The sequence below is a fragment of the Condylostylus longicornis genome, unplaced genomic scaffold (genome assembly GCF_029603195.1).
Source record: "Condylostylus longicornis isolate FDR11 unplaced genomic scaffold, ASM2960319v2 ptg000164l, whole genome shotgun sequence".
NCBI classification, from domain to species: Eukaryota; Metazoa; Arthropoda; class Insecta; order Diptera; family Dolichopodidae; genus Condylostylus; species Condylostylus longicornis.
In genome coordinates this window covers 47501-72490 of record NW_026578132.1, presented here as the reverse complement: position 1 = coordinate 72490, position 24990 = coordinate 47501, and the positions used below count along the sequence as shown (strand labels likewise).

Below are 24990 nucleotides of genomic sequence, written 5' to 3'. Positions count from 1 at the left end.
TATTACTTTTACTGTATACTATTGCATTATTAAACAACAAGAACAAAAAAGAAAAAAAAAAGAAAAATTAAGAATAAGAATAGAAAGAAAATAGAAAAAGAGAATGAGAGCAATATTCTTAAATGATGGAATGCATAGCTTGATATTGCGATTGTGTATACAAATATTTTCTTTTTGTTTAGCAACAAAAAATTTTAAATGAATTTCAAAATTACATGATCGTTATGAATTTCTACTACTATGTTTTGCTTTCGTTTTTGAAAAAATTGTTATCAATCACAGAATTAAATATTAATTGGTAATATCTACTACTTACATATATTGAATTGGAAAAATGTTGTTTAATAATCAAGCGAATGTTAAGAATTTTATGTTGAATTGATCTTGTGTAAATCATCCAAACAATAAAAGTAAAATGGCGCAATAATTTGTTTCACACATTTAACTCCAAAATTAAAAATGCATTTATTCTAATAAAATCTAAAAAATTTAATGAACAGTATAAAAGCTTGTACCAATGTACATAAAAAGCTTAGTTTTCAAGTCAAAAATTTTAGAACGAAACTTTGGTTTTCCTTAAATTTTTGAATGCAAGTCGAAACTTTTTTTGTACGCTGCTTCATTTTTCAGGTGATTTGTGAAATAAAAAGCCAAATTTTATTCGTAAATTTAATATTACGAATAAAATTTCGCATGTACAATCATTTAAGTATATAAGTAAATAACTTTTTCAAAAAAAGTTCATTTAATGTAATTTTTATAAAACTTTTTACAATAAGTTTCACTTACGTCAAAAAGTAAATTTTTTGGTTGTTAAAATCAAAAAATCAAGTTTAAATGATTTATATAAATCTGATCATAAATTCTTAAAAAAACATAGAGTTAAATAAATTACCTTGTTCTTGAATTTATTATGAACAAAAAATTGAAAGTTTAGTTCCAGACTTTAATTCTATAATTCAGCGTAATAAGTTACAAGGAAGTGCTTTATGATGCACAATGTGCAATGCCTATTAAATTTTGTTCACGGTAATAAAATAGGTGAAACGGTGGAAGGGGGGGCGCACTTTTTAGGAACCGCTTAGGGCCACGAATACATCAGGACCGCGCCTGTACGTACATAAATTGTGTATGTATATTTTTTTAAAGCTTGCTGACGAAACATAATATTCAAAACAATAGCAAATGAAGCATTAATATTCAGTTGCCACAAAACATCTGATGTCTTTTATAAAACCTGACATTTATTTAAGTTTATTTCGATTTTTCGAACTTAAAATATATGTGAGATCATTATATTTTCGAATATTATTTATTTCTCGTTCTCGGTTTGTGTTTCTAATAATAAAAAGTATTATTTTATTTGTTGGTTTGCGTTTCTAGTAATATGAAGTATAAAAGAAAAAGGTGCTTTTGTTATACAAAATTTTTTTCAGAAAATCTTAAAATAGTGCTATTTCGGGGCCAAAAGGTTCTAATGCAGACTTTTCAGGGACCCTAGATGCAAAACCCTATCTAATGCCTTTTGTCCCATGTCTCTAGCCCTTCTAGAAGTACCCGTACTTTTTGGAACCTGAGAAGTAGCTATATATATATAATGTAAAATAGGATGGTTTTTGAAGAGTTATACGAAATGTGAATAAAATGTAGAATTATAAAGGGAAATTCAAGGTACTGCGTAGCCTAGTGGGTAGCGTGGTAGTCTGATAAACGGAAGGTCATTGCATCGATGCTTGCCTGGATTTTGTCGTATTTTTCTTTTTTTGTTTTAAAATTTTTTAATGTATAACAGATAAATGTTATTATAAAAGTTTACAGAAAATTTCCAAAAAAAATATTGTTATAATAGTTTGGAAAAATTCGCAAGAATTTTAAGTACATAAATATGTAAGTTAAGACACTATGATACACGCGCATAACATCAGACGCGGAGGTCAGCATAATTTTCATGAGAATATTGTTTAGCAATTTACCTGTGAAAACTCTATTTTTATAATTCCCACAATAAATGCCTAACAAGCATTTTTAATTTTATAATTTAGCTGTAACTTTATAATTGTAATATTTTGCTTAATAATCAATTATTTACTATAAATATGTTCAAAAATAGTAATTAAGTTCAGTTAAGTTTTGTCATTATAATTAAATACATTAACTCAATAAAACGGACATTAGTCCAAAAAAAATTTTTTTAGAAGAAGTTGAACTATAATTTCTTATCTGGCGCCCGAGTAGCAGGGACCTGGAACTACAGAACGTTATCTCCGTGGGAACATAACGACTTAGTTTCAGACCATATAAAAGTGATACCAATCGTACCGCAGTAGCCTTACCACAATTATCAACGCTCTAAGCTAAAAAGGATCACTACGACGTATCCAACGGAAACCAATGCGAAGCATTCTACTCCCAACGTGAGTACAACTAAACACAAGAATAAAAATTCTTCATTAAACTTTTACGAGTGACAAATATTTTTTAAGCTAAGAAGTAGCGAATCATTATTTACAAAAATAAAAAAAATATAATAATATTAAATATGGATGAAAAAATTGAAGAAATACAAAATGCAATGAGAGAGATGACCGGGGCTATTAACGCTCAACTCAACATGATCAAAGTATTGCATATTAAAATAGAATCATTAGAAAACACAAGAAAACCAACGCAACCACCCTCCTCGTCAGGACCAGTAGGCCCAAAGACAGAGCAGGACCTAAAAGACATTTATAAATGGCCAGATGCAGTAAAGGAGCTTCAAGTGTTCGATGGCAACCCGACGCAATACGTATCATGGGTTCATAGCTTCGAAAGCATCGTAAAGCACAAACCCATATATAGAGCAATACTACAGAACAATCGCCAGAAAATCGATTGCGAATGCAAATGAAACGAAAATGGCAATGCGAATAGTGCTCTAATATCGCACAATATTTTTGACAACAGCTGGGATGTAATAAAGGCATGTTTGCCCCTTCATTATGCTGATAAACGAGATGTCAAGACACTGGTACACAAACTATCTAGTCTAACTCAGAAGAACTTCACAATTGACGAATTCCACGCCAACGTCAATCATCAGTTGTCGCTGATAATCAATAAAATAAAAACCGAAAATTACACTATCGACACATTACACTAAGCGAAACTTATCGGAACACGGCCCTAGATGTGTTCATAAGAGTTCTAAATGGAGATCTATCAAGAATGCTCATCATCCAGCGACCTCAATCCTTACCAGAGGCGTATTCTTCTTGCCTCGAAATCCAGAATGCCAGCGTACGTAGCATACCAATACACAATAAGGTCTCAACCAATAGAGTGGTAGCTCCAATTAATGCTCTTTCAAGGAAAAAACCGTCATTTAACCAACCACAGCCAATGAGCACTTACTACCAGCAGCCATACAACGGTAATAGATACGCATTCAGGGGAACGAACGAAGAGGCACCAGCCAGACCGAGGTAACCAAAACCGCCTGTCCCGATGGAAGTGGATCACTCGATACAAACCAAACAGGTGGACTATTCAAACCGGCCCAGTCAAAGCGATACAAGCTATATGAATCGTAAGCAGCAGAGATTTTATAACTTGGAAACTTCTGAAGACGCAGCACAATATTAAGAACAATTAAGAGCCAATTACGAGGACGAATCAGAGGAATCGGAATGCGAACAAGAAGACAAATTAAATTTTATACTCCCAGCCTCTCGAGCATTCCATACATAGTATACAACACAGCCGACAACAAAATGCTCAAGTTTCTTGTAGACACTGGGGCAAACAAAAACTTCATAAAGCCAGAACACGCCAAGAAACCAAGGTCGACAGTACACCCATTTACTATACGATCAGCTGGAGGAGATATTACTATTACATAGAAAGTCAGTGCGAGACTCTTCAAACCGTACAGCAACAACACAAAATTAGACCTCTTCCTACTAGCAGGACTAAAATCATTCGATTGGATCATCGGCGACGATGCTTTGAAACAACTGGAGGCAATCATCGATCGCAAAGAAAACACGCTTAAAATATCGCCGAACACCACGATACCGCTAAGAGGCAAGAAATCGATCCAAATCAACAATATCGAAACAAGGACGGATCATCTAAACCAAGAATTCAGGAACAAAGTCATCAGCCTTCTTAGCAAGTACCAGAAACTCTTCGGTCCTCTCAACGATCAAGAAACTATCGACACTCAAGTTCGAGCAGAAATCAAAACCTCGACTAGCGAACCAATCTATTCAAAAATTTACCCATACCAAGTAAATATGAGGAACGAGGTGAATAACCAAATTCAGAATCTTTTAGAGAATGGAATCATCAGGCCTTCAAAAAGTCCATACAACGCACCTATTTGGGTCGTCGAAAAGAAAAGCGACTGCAAAGCAACCTGAAAGTACAGAATGGTCGTAGATTTCAAAAGATTCAACGCTGTTACCATATCCGACGCATATCCAATACCGGATATTACTCAAACAATAGCGAGTTTAGGGAGCTCTAAATACTAAACCACGATAGACCTAACTTCCGGCTTCCACCAGATCAAGATGAAGGACAAAGATATAATGAAAGCCGCCTTCTCCACATTGAATGGTAAATTCGAATTTTTGCGCCTACCCTTTGGGCTCAAAAATGCACCCTCGATCTTCCAGAGAATTATAGATGATTCTCATATGAGAAACTTTGAGAAAATTTCCGATATATTAGAGAAAGCCAATTTGAAAGTGAATTTAGATAAAACCGAATTTATAAAGGCAGAAACAAAATTTTTAGGCTTCATCATCACGAGTGAAGGCATAAAAACACATCCCGAAAAAATCGCAGCAATACAAAAAATGAAGATACCAGAAAATTTGAAGAAATTAAAAGGTTTCCTGGGGTTAGCATCATATTACAGAAGGTTTATCAGGGATTTCTCACAATTAGCTAAACCACTTACCAACCTTACCCGAGGTAAAAATGTCCAAGTAAAGGCTAATCAATCAAGGAAAATAGCCATCACATTCAACGAAGAAGAACTCAGAGCATTCAAGGAGTTGAAACAGGCCTTACCATCAACAGAGTTATTAGTATTCCCCGATTTTGAACAACCTTTTATCCTAACGACCGACGCTTCGAATATGGCACTCGGAGCAGTGCTGTCGCAAGGCGACATAGGCAAAGATCGTCCAATATCATATGCGTCACGAGCACTCAACAAAACAGAAGAAGCATACGCAACCAACGAGCGAGAACTATTAGCAATAGTCTGGGCTCTAGACAAGTTCAGGTGTTACCTCTATGGAGCAAAAAAGGTAAAGATTTTAACAGACCACCAACCTTTAACGTTCAGCTTAGGCAACAGGAACAACAACGCCAAGCTTAAGAGATGGAAATCACGAATAGAGGAATACAACTACGAGTTAATATACAAACCGGGGGTCACTAACAAGGTTGCCGATGCACTTTCAAGACTAAAACAAGAACTCAACAACACAGAAACTACAGTAACAGTGCACAGCGCAGAAGAGGACAGCGACTTAATACCACATTGCGAATCTCAGCTTAACGTGTTCAAAAATCAGATCATCGTTTCACAAGGACCAATACCTTTTGCCTACGAGAATCCTCATCCAAATTACCACCGCCATAAAATTGGTCTTGGGGATATCAGCAATACAAATCTATTAGAATCATTAAGGAGAACACTATAACCATCAATCGTCAATGGCATTAAAATACCCGAAAATCGAATTCAGTTGCTGCAGGACTTATATAATGTGGATATCAATAATGAGGAGAATAAGTACCAAATTATCAGCCATGAACATAAACGAGCACACAGGAACTGGAAGGAAAATAAGGAACAAATAATGGAGAAATAGTACTTTCCGCAAATGGCTAGCCTCATTAAGAAATACACATCCGAATGTGAAACAAGTAACACCAGTAAATATGACCGCCATCCCAACAATCCATGGCTATCGGAAACACCTGTACCCACCTATCCATCTGAAACCCTTGACATAGATCTGATACAAATAAATAAGGAAAAATTCATCACTTGTATCGATAAATTCAGCAAATTTGCAAAATTCTTCAAAATAAGAAACAGATCAGCCTTGCACTTACGACAAAAATTGGTGAAAATTGTACATTACTACACAGTACCTCGAATGATAGTAATGGATAAAGAACCTAGCTTTTCAAGCACTGTTATAGTCAATTATTTAAGGACATTGGGAATCGAGGTATACTGTAGAGCGAGTCCACTCAACAATAGAAGAAATATCCAGATGCCTACAACAGGAACATCGGAATTCACCATTTAAAGAAATAATTAACGTTGCCGTCGATCGCTACAATAACAACACTCCGTTACTGGAAAGAAACCATCAGACATTTTTTATGGAAGAACGCAACGAATAAAATACCAAAACCTAACCAACTTTCAAGACAAAGTTCATGAAGATCTTGCTGAAAGAATTCGTAAAAGCCAAAAAGACAAAATAAATAGAGAAAAGAATAAAAGGAAACAACCTAAATCATATGAGCCTGGAAAAGCTATCTTCGTTGTCGATAAACAAATAAAGAGCAAGAACAAACCTCTTTATAAAAAGGAAATAATAGCTAGGAATAACAATGTTACAGTCACAACCGAAACCGGAAGAAGAATTCACAAGGCACACATAAAGAATTCTCCCAACTAACAAAACATTTTTCTCTTTTCAGCCTATTATTTAGGGTTTCAACAGCTTTACAAATATATGAGTTCAAGTCACCTATCATGTCCATAAAGGAAGGCGTGGGACGAATATTAAATGGAAATCTAAAATTAGTTCACAGGATCGACCTCACAAATTACGAGGACGTGCTACAAAGATCAAAAGTAGAAGCAAACCAGTTAAATTCCAGCAAGTTCACCAAAACGCAACTCGCCTTCCACATTCAACAAGCCGAAGATTTGATTAAAGAGCTGATGGAACACTCCGCTATAAAAAAAAGATCGATAAATTGGATTGGCAGCGCCTGGAAATGGTTAGCAGGTAACCCTGATGCAACCGGTTGAGATGAAATACTTAGAAGCCATAACAATTTGATCCGGAACAATAATGAGCAATATCATATAAATCAAGTTCTAACAAATACAACAAAGCATATTCTGATGCAATATAATAGAATTATTCAAAGGTTCGGTGAAAATTCAAAAGAAGCTAATTACCAAACGCTTTTCAACCAAATTAAGAGCAGTCCAATTAGCCAAAGGGAAAATAGTGAACACCAACTTATTAAATAAAGAGGAAATCAACCAATTGACTTCTGAAATGCAAACATTACCGTATTTCAATGTTATTGATGCAATCGAGTACGCTACGCCAACAGTAGTAGTCAAAAACACGACATATATTCATATACATATTATCTACATATTATCACTACCCAAAACCAGCGCTGTCGAATATAACTGTATTAAAATCAGAGCCACCATTAAAAATAATAAGCAGTTGCATCTAACATACAAACGTCTACTAACAAAACTCAAACAATTTTTTGGCATTAGCAACGAATGTAACAAGTATAAAAACACCTTTATCTGCAAAATGGATCAAATAGGAGAATTACATGATGACCACTGCATCACCCAAATTCTGAGAAACAGCAACAATACTTGCGAGTACGAGTTCAACAGAAGGGAATCAGTCGAAGTAATCAATGAAAATACGATATTCCTCAATAATTTTAATGGAGCAGTCAAAGCTAACAACACAACAAAAAACCTAAACGGTAACTTCGTCATAGAATTTTACAATGAAACAATTCAAATTAAAAACGAGACCTATACCAACAAAGAATTTCAATCGTCTCAAATCATTTTGCCACCTATAATGAGCGACAACCATTCCTCAGGAAAAATGAAACTCAACCTAGATTATCTGCATAATTTGCACTTGGGTAAGGTCAAACAACTGAGCGAGCTCACTACAAATTCAGCAGTTAGCATAACATTCAATGCCGCATTCACCTCAAATATCATTACCATTTTACTAGCAGCAGCTATCTACAAATACTAAAACCGGAAAAAATTTAACATCTCTTTAAAAACGTCAAAACTAGGAGAACAAAAGAAGCTCAATTTTACTCCAAACAGTAAAATTGAGCTTCTGATCCACGTGGACGCGGATCTTAAAGGAGGGAAGAGTTAAGACACTATGATACACGCGCATAACATCAGACGCTGAGGTCAGCATAATTTTCATGAGAATATTGTTTAGCAATTTACCTGTGAAAACTCTATTTTTATATTTCTCACAATAAATGCCTAACAAGCGTTTTTAACTTTATAATTTAGCTTTAACTTTATAATTGTAATATTTTGCTTAATAATCAATTATTTACTTAATATTTTGTTTAATAATCAATTAATTGCTTAATAATCAATTATGTATTAAATATGTTCAAAAAAAGTAATTAAGTTCAGTTAAGTTTTGTTATTATAATTAAATACATTAACTCAATAAAACGGACATTAGTCCAGAAAAATATTTTTTTACAAGAAATTGAATTATAATTTCTTAACTTGTATGTATATTTTTTTTAAAGCTTCCTAAATAATTTTTTTAAGCTTTCTATATGAATTGAATAATATTCAAAACTGTTTTTTGGCATATTGAAACACATAATTATTAAATCATAGGAGTAACATACAAAAATAAATTTTTCAAATAAAGAAAAGGTTTAGACATAAATAAAATAATATTTTTATTCAAATATATGTATGTATTTACATATGAATGTATTAAAATTTAGCATTTTACAGTTTTTCGCTTGGATCAATAAAAATAAAATTCTAACTATATACGTACATATATTCTGTATGTATATTTTTTCAAAGTTTGCTGACGAAACATAATGTTCGAAACAATAACAAATGAAGCATTCATATTCAGATGCCACAAAACATCTGATGTCTGATAAAAGCTGACATTTATTAACGTTAAGATTAACTCCATTTTCCAGACCTAAAATATGTGAGGATATTATATTTTCAAATATTATTTATTTCTCGGTTTGTGTTTCTAATAATAATGTAAAACCTATCATTTTTTTTCTTGGTTTGTGCTTCTAATTATAACGAGAAAAAAATTAAAATGAAACCTTGTCAACTCTGCGATACCCGTTGATATCGTATCAATATATTCGCTTGTGTGAAATATCAATGTTACATCTTTTATAGTTTCTGAGATATAGCCAAATAAATTTTGAAGTTTATTGCAGCTACCCGAACCGGTCCCGGATCATGTCCAATTAAAATAGAGTTCTGGCACTTATTACAATAAATCATTTGTGAAAAGTTGGTGAACCTAGCTCAATTAGTTTTTGTGTTGTCGCTGGGACGGACGAACGGATGGACGAACAGACGGACAGACAAAGCTAAATCAACTAAGAATTTGACGCTCATCAAAAACATACACTTGAGTCTGTATCTAAGACCGTTATTTCTTAGCGTTACAAACGGTAAGGCAAATTTCGAACATACGTTCGTACGGGTATAAAAAGTAGAAAAGAAAAAAGTGCTTTTGTTATACAAAAATTTTTTCAGAAAATTTTAAAATAGAGCTATTTTGGGGCTAAAAAGTCCCAATGTCAGATTTTTCTATATAATGTCTTTTGTCCCATGTCTCTAGCCCTTCTAGAAGTACCCGTACTTTTTGGAACCTGAGAAGTAGCTATATATATAATGTACAATAGGATGGTTTTTGAAGGTTTCCTGACATCTCATCATACGAGACATTTCATCATTGTAAAATTTCATCATTGTAACATTTCATCATTATAGCAATTCATCATTGCACATTTCAACATTATAGCAATTCATCATTATTGTATTTCATCACCGTAATATTCCATCATTGTATAAAGTGCATTTTGCAAACATAAGTACATGTAGGTGTAATTAAGTAATTAACATACTGAGCAATTTTGGCAACATGTTGAAGCAGTTTGCAGTTTTGCTGCACAGTGCAACTAATGGAACAAAAATTTAAGAGGATTAGGGTGTAAAGTAAATTTGTACAGGTAATTAAATTAAAGGACATATTGGTTTCACCAATTTTTGTTACTTATCCTTTTTGCCACGTAAAGGCTTGTCCCACAAACAGGCAATTTTGTTTTTTGTTTTTTCTTGACTTATTATTTCATATATTTATTATTCTACAACACAATTCATTACAGTAAAACACAAAGACATTACACACGAAACAAATTTAATGTCGAAACACACAAAAATGTATCAAATCACTTCTTGAAAATATTTCCAACTTTCTGACTCGCCAGGTGCATAGACTCCTGTAAAAAAGGGTTAATAATAAAAAATAACATGACTGACTAGATTAAGTTTTGAGTTTATGGTCTGCTACTGCAAATTAGTTAATTTTCTCAAGTACTTCATTTTATCCTCTTCATTGTAATACCCCTGTACAGCTGCAATTATCTTATCATTTAATTCCCTATACTTCTTTTTTGGTTGTGGGCGACCATCTTCAGTGATAAAATGTTATGGTAATGAGATACAATAATGATGAATTACTATAATGATGAAATGTGCAATGATGAATTGCTATAATGATGAAATGTTAAAATGATGAAATGTTACAATGATGAAATGTCTCGTATGATGAGGTGTCTGGTCACCGTTTTTGAAGAGTTATACGAAATATGAATAAAATATAGAATTATAAGCACAAAGCGTAACGTTACTGAGAGCCAAATTTACATTTTTCTAGGTATGTTAACTATAAGCTTACTAATTTTCTAAAAATTGGAAAGAGGCATTTAACAGACATTTTTATAATATTCTGTAAAACTTTCATTTAACTAGACAATACACATTACGGGCGGTTATGTGGTGATCACATAAGATTTTTCAATAATTGTGGACAAAATCCACAATTTCAAATATTTCGAAATTATTATAAGTGTTATTTTAAACATAAGCAAAATTAACAAGAATTTTGTAATGTATTAACAATAATTTTTGTAATTTTAAGAACGTTTTTTAAAATTTTTGTAAAATCAGTTTACTTGTTATCAATAAAGCGATTAATCGATCGAGTGAAAGTTGGACCGTTTACCTTTTTACTCAATATTATTATTTTATTCTGTGCAGTGCCTCTATACTTTACATGTACAACAATAACAGCTAATTCTAGAAATCTGAAGCAAATTTTAAATTCTTTAATTTACTTTTTTAAATCTGAGTGTAGCTTTACTTTTGTAATTTATTTTTTATTAAATAAAAAAAAATAAATTACATAGCAGTTATATAATCAATTCTCTTTGAGTTTTAACAATAATAATTATCTTTGATCTTTCTGTTATATCAAAGGCAATACACTAATGTATACTTTTTAATTTATAAGCAGTCAATACAGTTTCAGGTGGTTAATTTTTAGCAACTACAACAGATGCGTTGTACTATTTGGAACGGTATGTTTGTGTTTTTACTTTCCCAGATTAACTCAGAAGAACACATAGAACTTGGAAACTTTAGTTGAAGCAACATCAAAAAAAATGTCTGTTTTTTTGGAACACCATATAGTTCAGATGGGACACAAAGATTGGTATGGCTCTACCCTCAAATCCATCTTTCGTCTCCCAGAAGGTAGGTAACACAGTTATCTGCCGGATGTCTCCTGGTAACACGCTTCGGTGTGGCTGACGGAGAGCCATTTATAAAATGTAATGGACCCGTTCAGGAGGAGCGCAAAGATTAGACGTTCGCCTCCTCCAACTGCAGAACGGACAAAAAAAAAAGGAAAATTCAACTGTACAAGTTATACCATAAGACATACCGAGCTCACTAAACACAAAAGTTTAAATTAAGAAATGTAGATCAAATGTGCTAAAATACATAAGAGAATATTAGAATTAGAGTCTCTCTGCTTGGCCTTAAAAAGTGAGGTTCTCCAGTTTAGTGCAGAAAACCAAAAACTAAAAATGGAAAGGTACAGTAGCATTATGCCAAATAGAAGCACTATGCCAAAAGATAGTACACCGAGTGAAAATCCGACTACACATCAAGAACGATATAGAGTTACAAACTTTACAGATGAAGAAGAACTCATGCGAGAAATCGATTGGATTCTTAAAACAACGAGGTCCAGTAAAAAATTAAAGTAATCGCCTAAAGTAGTTCAAGCAACGAAAAGTGTGGAGGGTTCGGGTGTTCCTGATCCGAAAGTTGGCAACGACGCTGTCAGGAATTTTAAGCCAACTCTGTAATCATAAGTAATGTGGTTGATTCCAATCCAATAGAAGTCTGATTAAAAAAAAAAAAGACGTGAACTACAAAGTCAGGATGAAGAGCAATAAGGAATTAAAGCTTATTGTAGATACGGAGATGGATTGCAGGAATATACAAGGGTCCTGAGTGAATCACGGTTGGAGTTTCATACATATGAAAATAAAAAAACCAGACCAATCAAAGTTATGGTAAGAAATCTTTATCCCAAACGCAAGCCGAAAGATATAAAAAATGACTTACGATGTAGGAATTATAAAATTCTACACGTAGCAAATAAAGTTAAAAAGGTAAAGGAAAACGGAAGAATGTCATGGTAATTAGGAGAACATAAAGAGAATCTATGAAATAGACCAAATCAATCGTATGAAATTTAAGATTGAGGCAATGCGAAAGGAAAAGATCATTCCTCAGTACAAAAGATGTCAAAGGTTCGGACATGCAAAAATTTTGCCAAAGAGAACCGAACTGTGTGAAGTGTGCAAATACCATACTGCGGAGTTCACCAAACCAAGAAGCATTGCTGCAAAATATTCAAATTGTCTCGAGGCATATTCAGCAAACTATAGGAGATCTTTTGGCTCAGGGGCCGCAGAAGCGGACCCACCAAAACAACAATCAAAAGAAAGTCCCTAACAAAATCCCGAAGCTCTTCACTTCCAGTGTGGGGTCCAAAAGTGTATCATATAAGGTTGCCCTGAAAACGAAAAGCAATAGTTTACCAGTTACTGAAAAAAAATTGTCAACGCAAGGTGATTAGAACATATTGGAAGCCTTGCAAACAATGATGGAAAACATGATTATTGTAATGGGTAAAATTACCGATAGATTGATGGCCATTGAAGGTAAGTCTTCTGATAAAAATACAAAAAGAAATGAAATAGGAAGGTGATACCCCAAAGTGATTTTAAGGTAGCGACTTGGAATTGCAATGGTATCGCAAATAAAAAGGAAGTATTTGATGTCTTTTTGCACTCTCAAAGAATTGACGTATGCCTTAATTCTGAAATGCATATAGATTATCAAGAAATAATAAAGGAAAGTTTTATACATTGTGATCTGCACCAGATGCAGTCAGAAGAGATGCAAATGACGGCAGCTGAAATAACTTAAACTAAACAAAAGTTCAAAGTGGCTGCATTATATTGTCCCCCAAAATTTAAAATAATCAAAGAATTTTTTAAGAACATACTAAGCCGACTTTGTGACAGATTTATCTTGAGAGGTGACTATAACGCCAAGCACTCTGACTGGGATTCTCGACAAACTTTGACCAAAGGTAGGGAGCTCAGGGGTGAGCGTAGAGAAATGGGGTGCATTTTTCATTCCACTTCTAGGCTTACATATTGACCCACAGATCCGAATAAACGTCCAAATTTAATAGACTTCTTTATTATCGAGAAATTTGCAGAAAACTTCATGGACGTCTGTTACAACTGCGATCTTAATTTCGATCATTCTGCAGTTATATTAATCTTACAAGAATGTGTTGTAAAGAAAAAAGTAAAAGCTACATTGTCAAATAAATCAACGGAATGGCTGTACTTTCGAGCACAAAAAGAAACGAAGATAAATTTAAGAATGAAAATAACTACTATACAACAGTTAGACGAGGAGACAGAGAAGCTTACAAAAGTTATCCAAAATACAGCTTGGAATAGTTCCAGGAGTAATACCACAAGAAGAATGGGTTTCCATTATTCTCCGCGTATATTTGAAAACATACAATTAAGCAGAAAAGCTAGAAAAAGATGGCAACAAACGCGAGATTAAATAACAAATTACTAACTTAATATAACTTAAACCAGTATCCAGAAACATAAACAGGATTCGATTTCCAGATACATCCAGAATTTGACGGCATTCGAAAAAACCAACTGCTCTTTGTGGAAGACTACCAAAAACGTAAAGCAGCTTGTCAAGCATCTTGCGCCTATTGAAAACAAAAATATTACTTCGGCTAAGAGTGACAAAGGCAAGGCAAATGGGTTTGCTGATCATTTGGCTGACATATTTATGTCACATAACTATTCTAATTATGAGTGAAAGAGAGATTGCTGCGCAGATCAAGTCTTTCAATCTGAAAAAACATCGGGATTTAACCTGATCACATCTTATATACTAAAACAACTACCCAAAAAGGTAATGACGATGAAGCATTGAATTCCCTATTACTGAAACTCCCCTGTTAGGTAAATTCATTAATGATGTAAAATGAAAACCATAGATTGTGAAAACCATATATATAGGGTGATTCATTAAAAAGTAAAATATGAATTAAAAATGAAATTGTTTTCACAATCATTTTAATTTTTTTATACTTACTGTATTAGCATCTTTTGAAACTGCAGTATACATTTCAATGTACTCCCGTTCTTTATTTGAAATAAATTTTGCTGAAACTGGCCGTTCTGCACCAAAAATCAAAAAAAAAATTGACCAAATAAATGATATAGCGGCTGACAAATAAAATATAGAGTGCCACCCTATTGTCGATTCAGTAAGTGCGCCACTGGACGCTAACATAATAACAGTTCCAAGTTGAGCTCCTGAATATACTGTAGTTCCCAGAAAACTTCTTTCTGTACTTGGAACCCATTTTGAGAGTAATGTATGCACACATGGATATACGACGCCTTGAGTTAGTCCTGCTAAAACTCGTAAGAATATTACAATTTTAATTCCGTATTTCGCTAGTAGAGGTAGTATAGCTGTAAAAATTGAACACAAGATTGTTCCAAAAGCCAAAACAGTTTTTCCACCCCAAAACGATGCCATTACACCTGAAGGTACCTGAGCAACTGCGTAACCCCAAAAAAAGCTACTTAATATTAGTTGCTTTTCATTTTGAGTATAATTAAAATGTTCAATGTTCGGGTTTATATCTAAATCTGTCATCGCAACTATTGCTGTCGACATGTTAACTCGTAGAAAGTAACCAAAAATTAATGCAAAAAATAATAGAACACATTGGAAGTGTCGAATTCCAAGGACGCCAGCTGAAAAGATAAATGAACAACCATTTGTTTTAATAGTTTCAAGTGGTTTAATACAATTGCAAAAAAGTTGCCATTCAAACATTTTTTTGATATATGTTGTTCTTATTGATCTTAAAAAATATTATTAATATTATATTAGAAAGTAATTAAATAAAACCTGTATCATTAAATTCAATAAACCGATTTAAATAAAATGTGCTAACTCAAATCAGTTGTATCTTAAAGTATTGAATACCGAATTTTTAATTGTAAATAAATTGAAACGTTGTTTTATTTGACCAATTGCATTGCTTTACTTCCTCATTTTTTATTATATTTTACTAATTTTTTACTGATAACTCTTCTTCAGATTCAAATTTTTTTTATTTTGTTTTTTCATGACATTAATTTTTATAAGAGAAATTGCTCAATTTTGTGCAAAATGAGACTTTGAATTTTAAAAATCCTGATTAAGAAAACACAATCAATACAACTTTACATAGTTTTAATATTAGTTCTCATAATATTTTTGACATTGAAAATTACATCTATCAACGAAATACATGATCATATTAAAAATCTAAAATATATGAAATCTCGAGAGGGGCAATAATAGTCTTTACTACAATTCTCTATAACTAGATGAGGATTCTATACTTTTTTCCTGCAAAATCATTTCTATAGTTAAGCCACCTGATTATCCACAATCGTATAGACCAATTAACTTGCTTAATTTTTTCAATAAAATACTGGAAAAAATAATCAAAATAAGATAAACAAACTTTCCTGATACAAACGGTGTACTCCCAGATGAACAGCTGGGACTTCGTACAAAACTTCTACAGTTCAGCCACTTGAATTTTTAATCTCGAAAGTAAAAAATCCAGTTAATCCAGCCATGTTAATGTTGGATATTAAGTCTGCATTTGACACAGTTTGGTATAACACGTTACTATAGAAACTAAAAACTTTTTTAGTACACCATTATTTTTAATTAAAGTTGTTCAAAGTGTACCGATTTTATATAATATTATATTTACTCGTGATGTTCCAATTTCAAGAAGTGTTCATATTTTCATTTTGCCAGATAACACTGCTATATGTGCTTTTGTACCGAAAATCTCAAGGAGTTCGAGTTACAGGTATTCTAACGAATTTTCATGAAATTTCTACTCATTCAAGTTTTTAATTATAACTTCCGTTTCGAGAAAGATATGTGCTTCAAATAAACAGTTTCTGAAAGTCCTGGTAAAGGGTTTAAAGTAAGCACGTGTTTGATTTGAGCTTTAAGAAAAATCAAATTTTTCCCTTTTTTTATTTTTCCAGATTTTTTCTAACCAGTCATCTTCGTAACCGAAGATGAATTGTCAATTTTCTTATTAGTGAAATTCACATGTACTGATTTCACGTCTTATGTTCCACTTTCTAGTTCATTTTGAAATCTCGTCACTGACCTTTTGTAATTTTTGTGTAGACTCATTTTTGTTTCGTCAGTTAGTCATTAGTCAGGTAAGATTCCAACAGGTGGATATACTGCCTTGGTCCGGCGAAAACTAAATTGATGATTCGAGATTGACTTTTTACTTTCAATTACAGGCTGAAGTTTTCTCAATAAAAGTTTCTCTAGCAAATTTGAAATCATCGGCAACAATGAGATTGGTCTGTAAGAAGTCTATAGGTTTCCCAGGTTTGTGCAACATAATTATCTGATTAACTTTCCAAATGTCAGGAAACGCGTAAACATCGTTGTGTAACATGACATCCAGTGTAACATGACATATCAAGCTGTTTTTAAGGGTTTTCACTGCTTCATGACCAGTTACAAACCATCCAAAGATTATTTGCTGAGCTATTGGATGATATGATTGTCCTTTTATTATTCCACTGAGTAATACTTCATCAATGACATCTGAATTTTTTAGTTTTTCAAATTCAGGTTCGGCTAACTCTATGAGCTAAAGGTGCTCCCACTTGTCTTTATGTAATTTAGAAAATTCTTTACATTGCTTTGATGTAACTTTTATGCGCACACTGTTATTTACTGAGCTTATTTCTTTTGCAGCGAATCCAATTATTACGGCATCAATTTTTGTTCTTTTGAGTTGTAATTAATTCGCAACTTCCTTTGTTATAAACGACGATAGCGACCCCTGATCTATTAGGGCTCCCATTGGTGTATTTTTAACGCATACATTGCTGTAATAAAACTACCGCAATCTTCGGTATGATGCAGTTCTATGATTGCCCACCTGAATTACTAGGTGTATTATGAGTTTTTACTCTGCTTCCATCATGTAACAGGCTGTGATGATTTTCGTTGCATTTCATGCAAATGTTCTTTGAAATGCACTTGTTTCTCACATAATTGCTGATGAGACAGTTTGAGCATAAGTTGTGTCTTCTTACTGCTGGCCATTTTTGAGTAATACCCAAGAGATACATTTGGTTGCATCGCTTTTAAGGTTTTTGCTTCTCGCCGGCCCCCCCAAAAGTTTCTAACGCCTGAAACGTTGTTTCCAGGAACTGTTGTCAATTCTGGGATTATCTTGAGGTTTGATGCCTGTTGTTCGTAAAGCCTTGAAGTTTGCTTATCAACTTTTTGTAAGATAAGAAAACTAACTACAGGGCCCTAGGAATCAGTTTCAATGCCCAGGTTTTTTATAACACAAAGACTTTCTTTTGTAGTGTCCAACATGTTTTTTTAATTCAGCTGATGTTTCATTATTTAAATGAGGTAGAGATAGCAGCTTATTCATGTATGTTGAAAACAATATTCTTGTGTTGTTGTACCTGGCTGTTATTAATTCTAACGTAATTTTCTTAGTTACAACAAGATATTTTATTAAGTTCATTAGCTCTGGCGACAGTAGATTTTTGAAGTAATGATATATTTGATTATGTTTCGCTTACTAATACACTTCACGGCAATTAGCCAAAAGAATACATAATCCAATGTACATACATACTTTTTCTGAACCCTATCTGCCTACTGTCCCATGCCTCTAACCCTTCTAGAATTATCCGCACTTTTCCACACCTCACAAGTAGGTATATACAGGATGGTTCAGTAAAGAGTACAATATTATATAGCATTTAGGGCATCAAAAATGGGTAAAATTTTTGTTGGGAACTAGTTGTCAAGCCACAACGGTTTCGGAGATATAGGGATTTTAACGAATTTTAACGAAAATTTTTCTTGTCCAAGCTTTTTTGCTTGTAACTTACATTGTAAAAAAGGTATAGGCTTTAAATTAACAATTTTTGAAAGAACAAGTAAAGGGCTTGAAAGCAACATATTTCTTGATTTTATATTCTGCATAAATTATGTATGCTTTTTGTACACAGTTTTGCATATTATGTTTCCTAACGAAACATAATATGCAAAACTGTGGGTAAACATATAAAAATTTTATGAATTTTGCTAATACAACGTGTATTTGTTAAATTAATAAGTAATTTGCTTATTACACCAATAAAATTAATTTAATGGAAATTTCTTTATACAACTACAGAGCAGATGAATGAAAGAAATGAGTTAAAGGCAGATATTAAAGAAATAAGTTAAAGGCAGAAAAATTAAAAAAATTTTTTCCTCGAACTGGACTCGAATCAGTGACCTACCGCTTTCTACTTTTTCTACATACACAAATGTATGTATTAGAATTAAAAATTTTAGTTTTCTGCATAACTACATTAGCCTCTATTGGCTTACAAAAGTTTACTTGTGTTTAAATCAACTCAAGTATAAAACGAGAAAAAATAGAATTAACCTTGTCAACTCTGTGATACCCGTACGAATTTGTTCTCCTATGTGCGAATAAAGATGCCATAACTGACTATGTATTACCATATTAATTTAAGCAAAAATTCAGTACTATGTGTTTTTCAAAATACTGTGTGTGCCAAACTACTATTGAAGTTGTATGGCAGGTACGAGAAGGGGCTAAATAATTTCATTGAACGCATTGGCCCTACTAATATATTCGTTTGTTGAAATTTCAATACCACAGCTTTTATAGTTTCTGAGATATAGCTAAATAAATTTTGAAGTTGTATGGCAGCCACCCGATTAGTACACTGATCATGTCCAACTTAAATAGGGTTCTGGCACTTGCTACAATAAATCATTTGTGAAAATTTGGTAAACTTAGCGCAATTCGTTTTCGAGTTATCGCTGGGACAGACGGACGGACGGACGGACAGGCGGACAGACATAGCTAAATCACCTCAGAATTCAACGTTGATCAAAAACATACACTTAAGTCTGTATCTCAGGGCATTATTTCTTAGTGTTAGAAACGGTAAGGCAGATTTAGTATACCCTTCGAACATACGTTCATACGGGTATAAAAAATTGCAAAGTTTCTGTTAATTTAAAACACTAATAAACTTTTCTTAAAAATAAGTAGTTCTAAATTTATAATATAAAATGATATGAATAACATAATATTAATTATATTATTCAGAGTCTTATTAAGAATACAAGGAAGAATTTTAATAGTTAATTTTGATTAATTTTGCTTTGATTGCAAATTTACTTTTTGGACGCTTAAAATTTTCCATATTACTTATACCTGAATTTAATAATTGCATTATTCGAATAAAAACAAAACACACATAAGGTTGAAGGGTGAACTAATGTCTATATATCTAACAAGTCCCAATACTCAATTTTTTTTAAACAAATTGTCGCCTTCGTTCCTGGTTTTTCTTTTAAATGCCCCTGATCGTGTCATATTTCTTATTCATTTTTTCTTTTTTTTTACATAAAAAAGAGTTTCTTAAGAGATTTTTAAAATACTTTTAAAAATCTCAGGATATTATACACATTTTTTAAAAAGCTTCCCATTTAAATTCTATTGCACGAAAAAGAAAGAGCGGTAGGAGGAAAGAAAAAATTTTTTAAATTTATATTTCAGTATGGTTTCAAATGTTAATGAGGAAGAATGTATGATTTTTCAAATACATTTTGTAGTCGAGTAGCGTCGGCTTACAAAAATGTTAATAAAAGTAATACATAAAAGTAATACATTTCAACAATTAGAGTCATCTCATTTCGGTTATTTATACGTTACTTATAGAACTGTTTCAAATAATTTCAATTAGTTTTTAAGTTATTAAGAATAAATATGTATGTACCTGCTTCCAATCCATTTTTTTTTAAATAATTATTTTAAAACTATTTCAAACATGTTATATTGGATGCTTCAAAAATTTGGTTGTGCTCTTCTTTCTTATTTTATTAACAGGTAATCAAGAGCAATCTATTTTTAAATGGCGCTGCCTGTGTATGAATCTTAATAGTAAACGCAAATTACAAAAATTTACATCATTACGTACTACCTGTAATTTTACAAACGGAAATTTTGAGTCGTTTGCTAACATACTATTTATTTCAAAAACAAAAAAAAATATTCAAATCCGGTCATAAAAATATATTATTGTCTTTTCCAAAACCTTTTAAATATTTAAAAAAAAATATTTTTTTACTTAGGTAATACATTAAATTTTAAAATATATTTATTAAGTTCTCAAATAGAAATAGAGGTAAAATTTAGAAGTGTACATAAAATTTGTATTGGAAAAATAATATTTAATTGTATTTTAGATATTATTTTGCAATTCCCTCCTCAAATTTTTACCGACCTTATTCACAAATAGGTACGATAGGTGATGTGATGGCAACAAATTTTGCATATTGAATTTTCGGTGGGAATGCACTTCTCCATAGTAGGGAAGTGTAAATAAACTATTTTTAGCAACCTGTCGGTCTGTCGGTCTGTGTGTGCGTGCGTGTATCTCAAGTTCGGCTGATCCGATTTTGATGTAATTTTATGTGTAAGTTTATTTCGACCATGGCAATGATTGATCAACTTTTGGGATATATCAGGCCTTGGGAACTGTACTTTTTGTGGGTCTGCTTTACTTTTTTGACCATTTTAAAGAAAATATTCAACCGATTTACTTAAAATTTCATATAAAGCTTCGCTCAACTATCGGCGAAACCTCCTAACTTTTGGAAGAAATCAGGCATCAGCAATTGCACGTTTACTACGGGCCAAATATACATTTTTGCGTATATAAAGAAAAATAATCAACCGATTTCATTCAAATTTAATATTTAAATTCTTCGTACTAAAACAATAAACATATAAATTTTTTGGAAAGATCAGGACTCGAAAACTAATCTGCGGGACGATTTTACATTTTTTAACATATCTACGAAACGAATTAATGAAGCTTCTTGAAATTTGATTTTTGAGTTCTGGTTGTTACTGAAACTAACTGGCGAGCATTTCAGGGAATTCGGATAGCACAAAGCGAAACTCTACTATGAGCCAAATTTACATTTTTCTAGGTATGTTAACTCTAAGTTTACTAGAGTCCTAAAAATTGGAAAGAAGTATTTAACAAACATTTTTATAATATTCTGTAAAACTTTCACTTAACTAAACAATACACATTGCGGTCGGTTATGTGCTGACCACATCAGATTTTTTAAATATATATTCGGAACTTTACCTGCTTTATAACAAGTGTGAATTTATTTTAATATTTCTTTTCAAAAAAGCCACTTCGATGTAAAAAACCCATATAAAATTAGGTCGTGCTTTCAAATTTCTCTCTTTGCATTGGGACTTGTTAGATATAAAAACATTAGGTGAACATTACTTGGATTATAATTAGTTGGTTTCGAAAAAGCTTGTTTTTTTCTTGATCTCAAATTCATATTTAAATTTGATCTCAAATTTCCCACGTAGACACGATATTCTTGAAACTTTTGGAAAGATTCTATAGAGGAAAAAAGTAATACCAATGTCTTTCATTTTGGAAAAGAAAAAATACATTTTAGTAATACTGCGTAATAAAGAGTATTGGAATTATGAGTAACTGGCAGTTAAACAAACATTTATTGGAAAAATTTTTGAAAAATTTTGATTTTGCACTTAAATGTCTCTGAAACTAAAACTGTCTTTGCAACTGCCATTATACCTTTACAAAAAGAATTTCAATAGCTTTAAAATATTTTCCGAGTTAAAAGTAAAAATTTAAAAATTAGAAAGTTTTCACATATTGTAATTTTGAGCCCCAAAACGCGAGACGAAAGGTCCAAACGCATATTTCTACATATTTAAAATTTATTTAAGTTAAATAAAAAAAAAACAAAAAGAAAAGAAAATAAAGTTGGGTTAAACCAATGGTTTGTATTGTAGCACTTTTTCCTTCAACAAGTGCAAATACTCCTTTTAAATACAGTATATGTATATCCACCACACTATTAAAATTATTTTCATTCATAAACGAAACTAATTCTAGGATTGCATATATTCAGGATGAACTATTTATGCAGTCTTTGAATAAAGGAAAAATTAATATAAAGTGGGATTAACATTCAAATATTACAAATTTCCAGAGGCGATAACTTGAGAGGGGCTCGAGATGGAGAAAAATTTTCTTCTTACGAAATGAAGCATTGTCTAAAAGCCCCTAAAATTTCAAGCTCCTACAGGCTGGGGTCTAGAAGAAAAACGACATCAAAAATTTGGAAAAAATGGACTTTAGATAATGGTAAATTTGAACGACCATTTTGTTTTTCTAAAGTTTAACTATAATATACCGCGCTAGGGGAAGCAAGCCACTGTCCTTTTGCATTTGAAAAATTTGAGAAATGCTTATGGTTTAAAAAATGGCATTTTTAGAGTTTTGGAGGGGTATAACTTCTAGAGGGGGGGAGATAGGAAAAAATTTTGTTCTACGGAAAAAAATTTTTAGTTTTTTTCTAGTTTCTAGTAAAGATCTATGCACATATTAAATTTCAGCTTTCTATCTTCAAGGGTGTAGAAGTTTTGTAAACAGACACACGGACAGACGGACGGACAGACGGGCGGAAGAGTGAAACTAATAAGCACTTTTTTTCAAAAAATTTTTGGAAAAATGCTAAAAAGGATAAAAATAAAAATTTTTTTTTGGTAATAATTTCTGCTACAATTAATATTGTACATAAAAGATCTTATAATGATATTAAGGAGGCGAACTGAGATCAAATTGAAAATGAGATTATGGATAAAAATCCAAAAAAAAATTTGATGTGATCAGCACTTAAATGACCGCAATGTATATTGTCTATGTTAGTGAAAGTATTCCAGAAGATTGTGAAAATGCGTTCTAAACGTTTCTTGTACAATTTTAGTACATTAGTTTTTATTTAACGCATACCTAGAAAAATATGAATTTGGCTCTTCGTTTCGTTTTGTGCCGTCCGAATATGATCAAAATGTGGCAAATAATATAATATATTTGGGTGTATTGCAAATACTTGATTTTTATGATGATGCTGAAATTGTGCACGATAAAAATTGTAATATCAGAACTCTACTAATTACTTTTTTAAAACAAAAATCTAATTTTGTTCATGTTTTGTTCAAATAAAATTACTGACTGTTTCGCTAAAACAACTATGATGGAAATTAAAATACTTCGTAAGCCTCAAAAATGTTTTGTAAAATTCTCCATAATAAAAAATGCGAATTTTTTTCTTTTGATTCAAACAATACAAGACCTTTTTAAGCTGTACTTTCTGGTCTACAATAAATTGAGCCATTGAAAACCTAAAAAAACCCTAAATTTAAAAATTTTCTTTTAATTTTTCCTAATATAGTGTTTAAACTTTTTTTTATATGAATTCAAAGCTAAATTAATTTGATAAAATGTACAAACATAAAAATGTGCATGGAAAAAAAGTCAGTTACGTAAAACACTAAGTATTGATCTACATTATATTTTCCATTCGCAACTGCATACATTCAATCGTACATATAATATACGTATAATCGTACATCTAATAATAATAGTGAAATCGTATCATATAATATATTCAAATTCCGATATTCAAAGATAAACATGTACACATGATTTATATTGTCTAATATGTATAAGATCTAAAATATAATGAAGATTTAATGAAAAATATAAAAACTCATACTTACTTAGTTTTTGAACCACAAATTTTAATATGTATAAAATGCAAAATTTCACAAATTTAAAGTTACAAATTAAAGTTTGAGTTTCTATTAAAAATATAAAATTGCGCAAAGCACAATCAGTTAAGTATAAACATAAGTAAATAAATTTTTACTTTCTCTTATATTCAAATAAGTTTTGAAAAAGTTCGTTTATTGATATTACTTTTTTAGAACCACTTATTGTTTAGTTTCACTTACGCCAAAAAATGAATTTTTGGTTGTTAAAACCGAAAAATCAAGTTGAAATGATTAAAATAAATCTCTACTTAAAAAATAGCTAATTAAATTACCTTGTTTAAATTTATAAAACAAAGGGTTGAAAGTTTAGTTCCAGGCTTAAGTTCTATAATTAATTCTGCATTCAAGATAATAAGGTTACAAGAGAGTGATGCACATTGTGAAATGCTCATTACATATTGTTCTCCCTACTTAAACAGGTGGATCATTGAGTGCACGGTTGTACTTTTTATAAATCGCCTAGAGCAACGAATAAACTAGGACCGTGTCTGTAAACACATAATACTGTAACCAACTATGTACCATAATCAGACAGAAACAGGCTTATAAATTTGGAAGCAAAACCTATAGGTATTAATATTATTCCAGCATACGCTCTGACCGTCGAAAAAACTGATAACGAAATAGATGAAAAATTTAATGAGCGTGAGGATCGAGTTGCCGAACTTTGCCAGTTAAACAA

The 24990-nt window shown here is 31.9% G+C and overlaps 1 protein-coding gene across 3 annotated transcripts in view; it reads right to left on the bottom strand.

The window, feature by feature from the left end:
- Positions 1–24990, bottom strand: part of LOC129616257 (putative inorganic phosphate cotransporter) — a 66670-nt gene that overhangs the window by 35588 nt on the left and 6092 nt on the right. For all 3 annotated transcript variants that reach the window (XR_008697526.1, XR_008697527.1, XM_055531812.1), the window contains one exon: positions 14615–15288. Coding sequence is in view for 1 of the 3 variants with exons in the window: in XM_055531812.1 (XP_055387787.1) it covers positions 14615–15288 (674 nt within the window). In the remaining 2 variants the exon portion in view is untranslated. The remainder of the gene's footprint in view (positions 1–14614; positions 15289–24990) is intronic.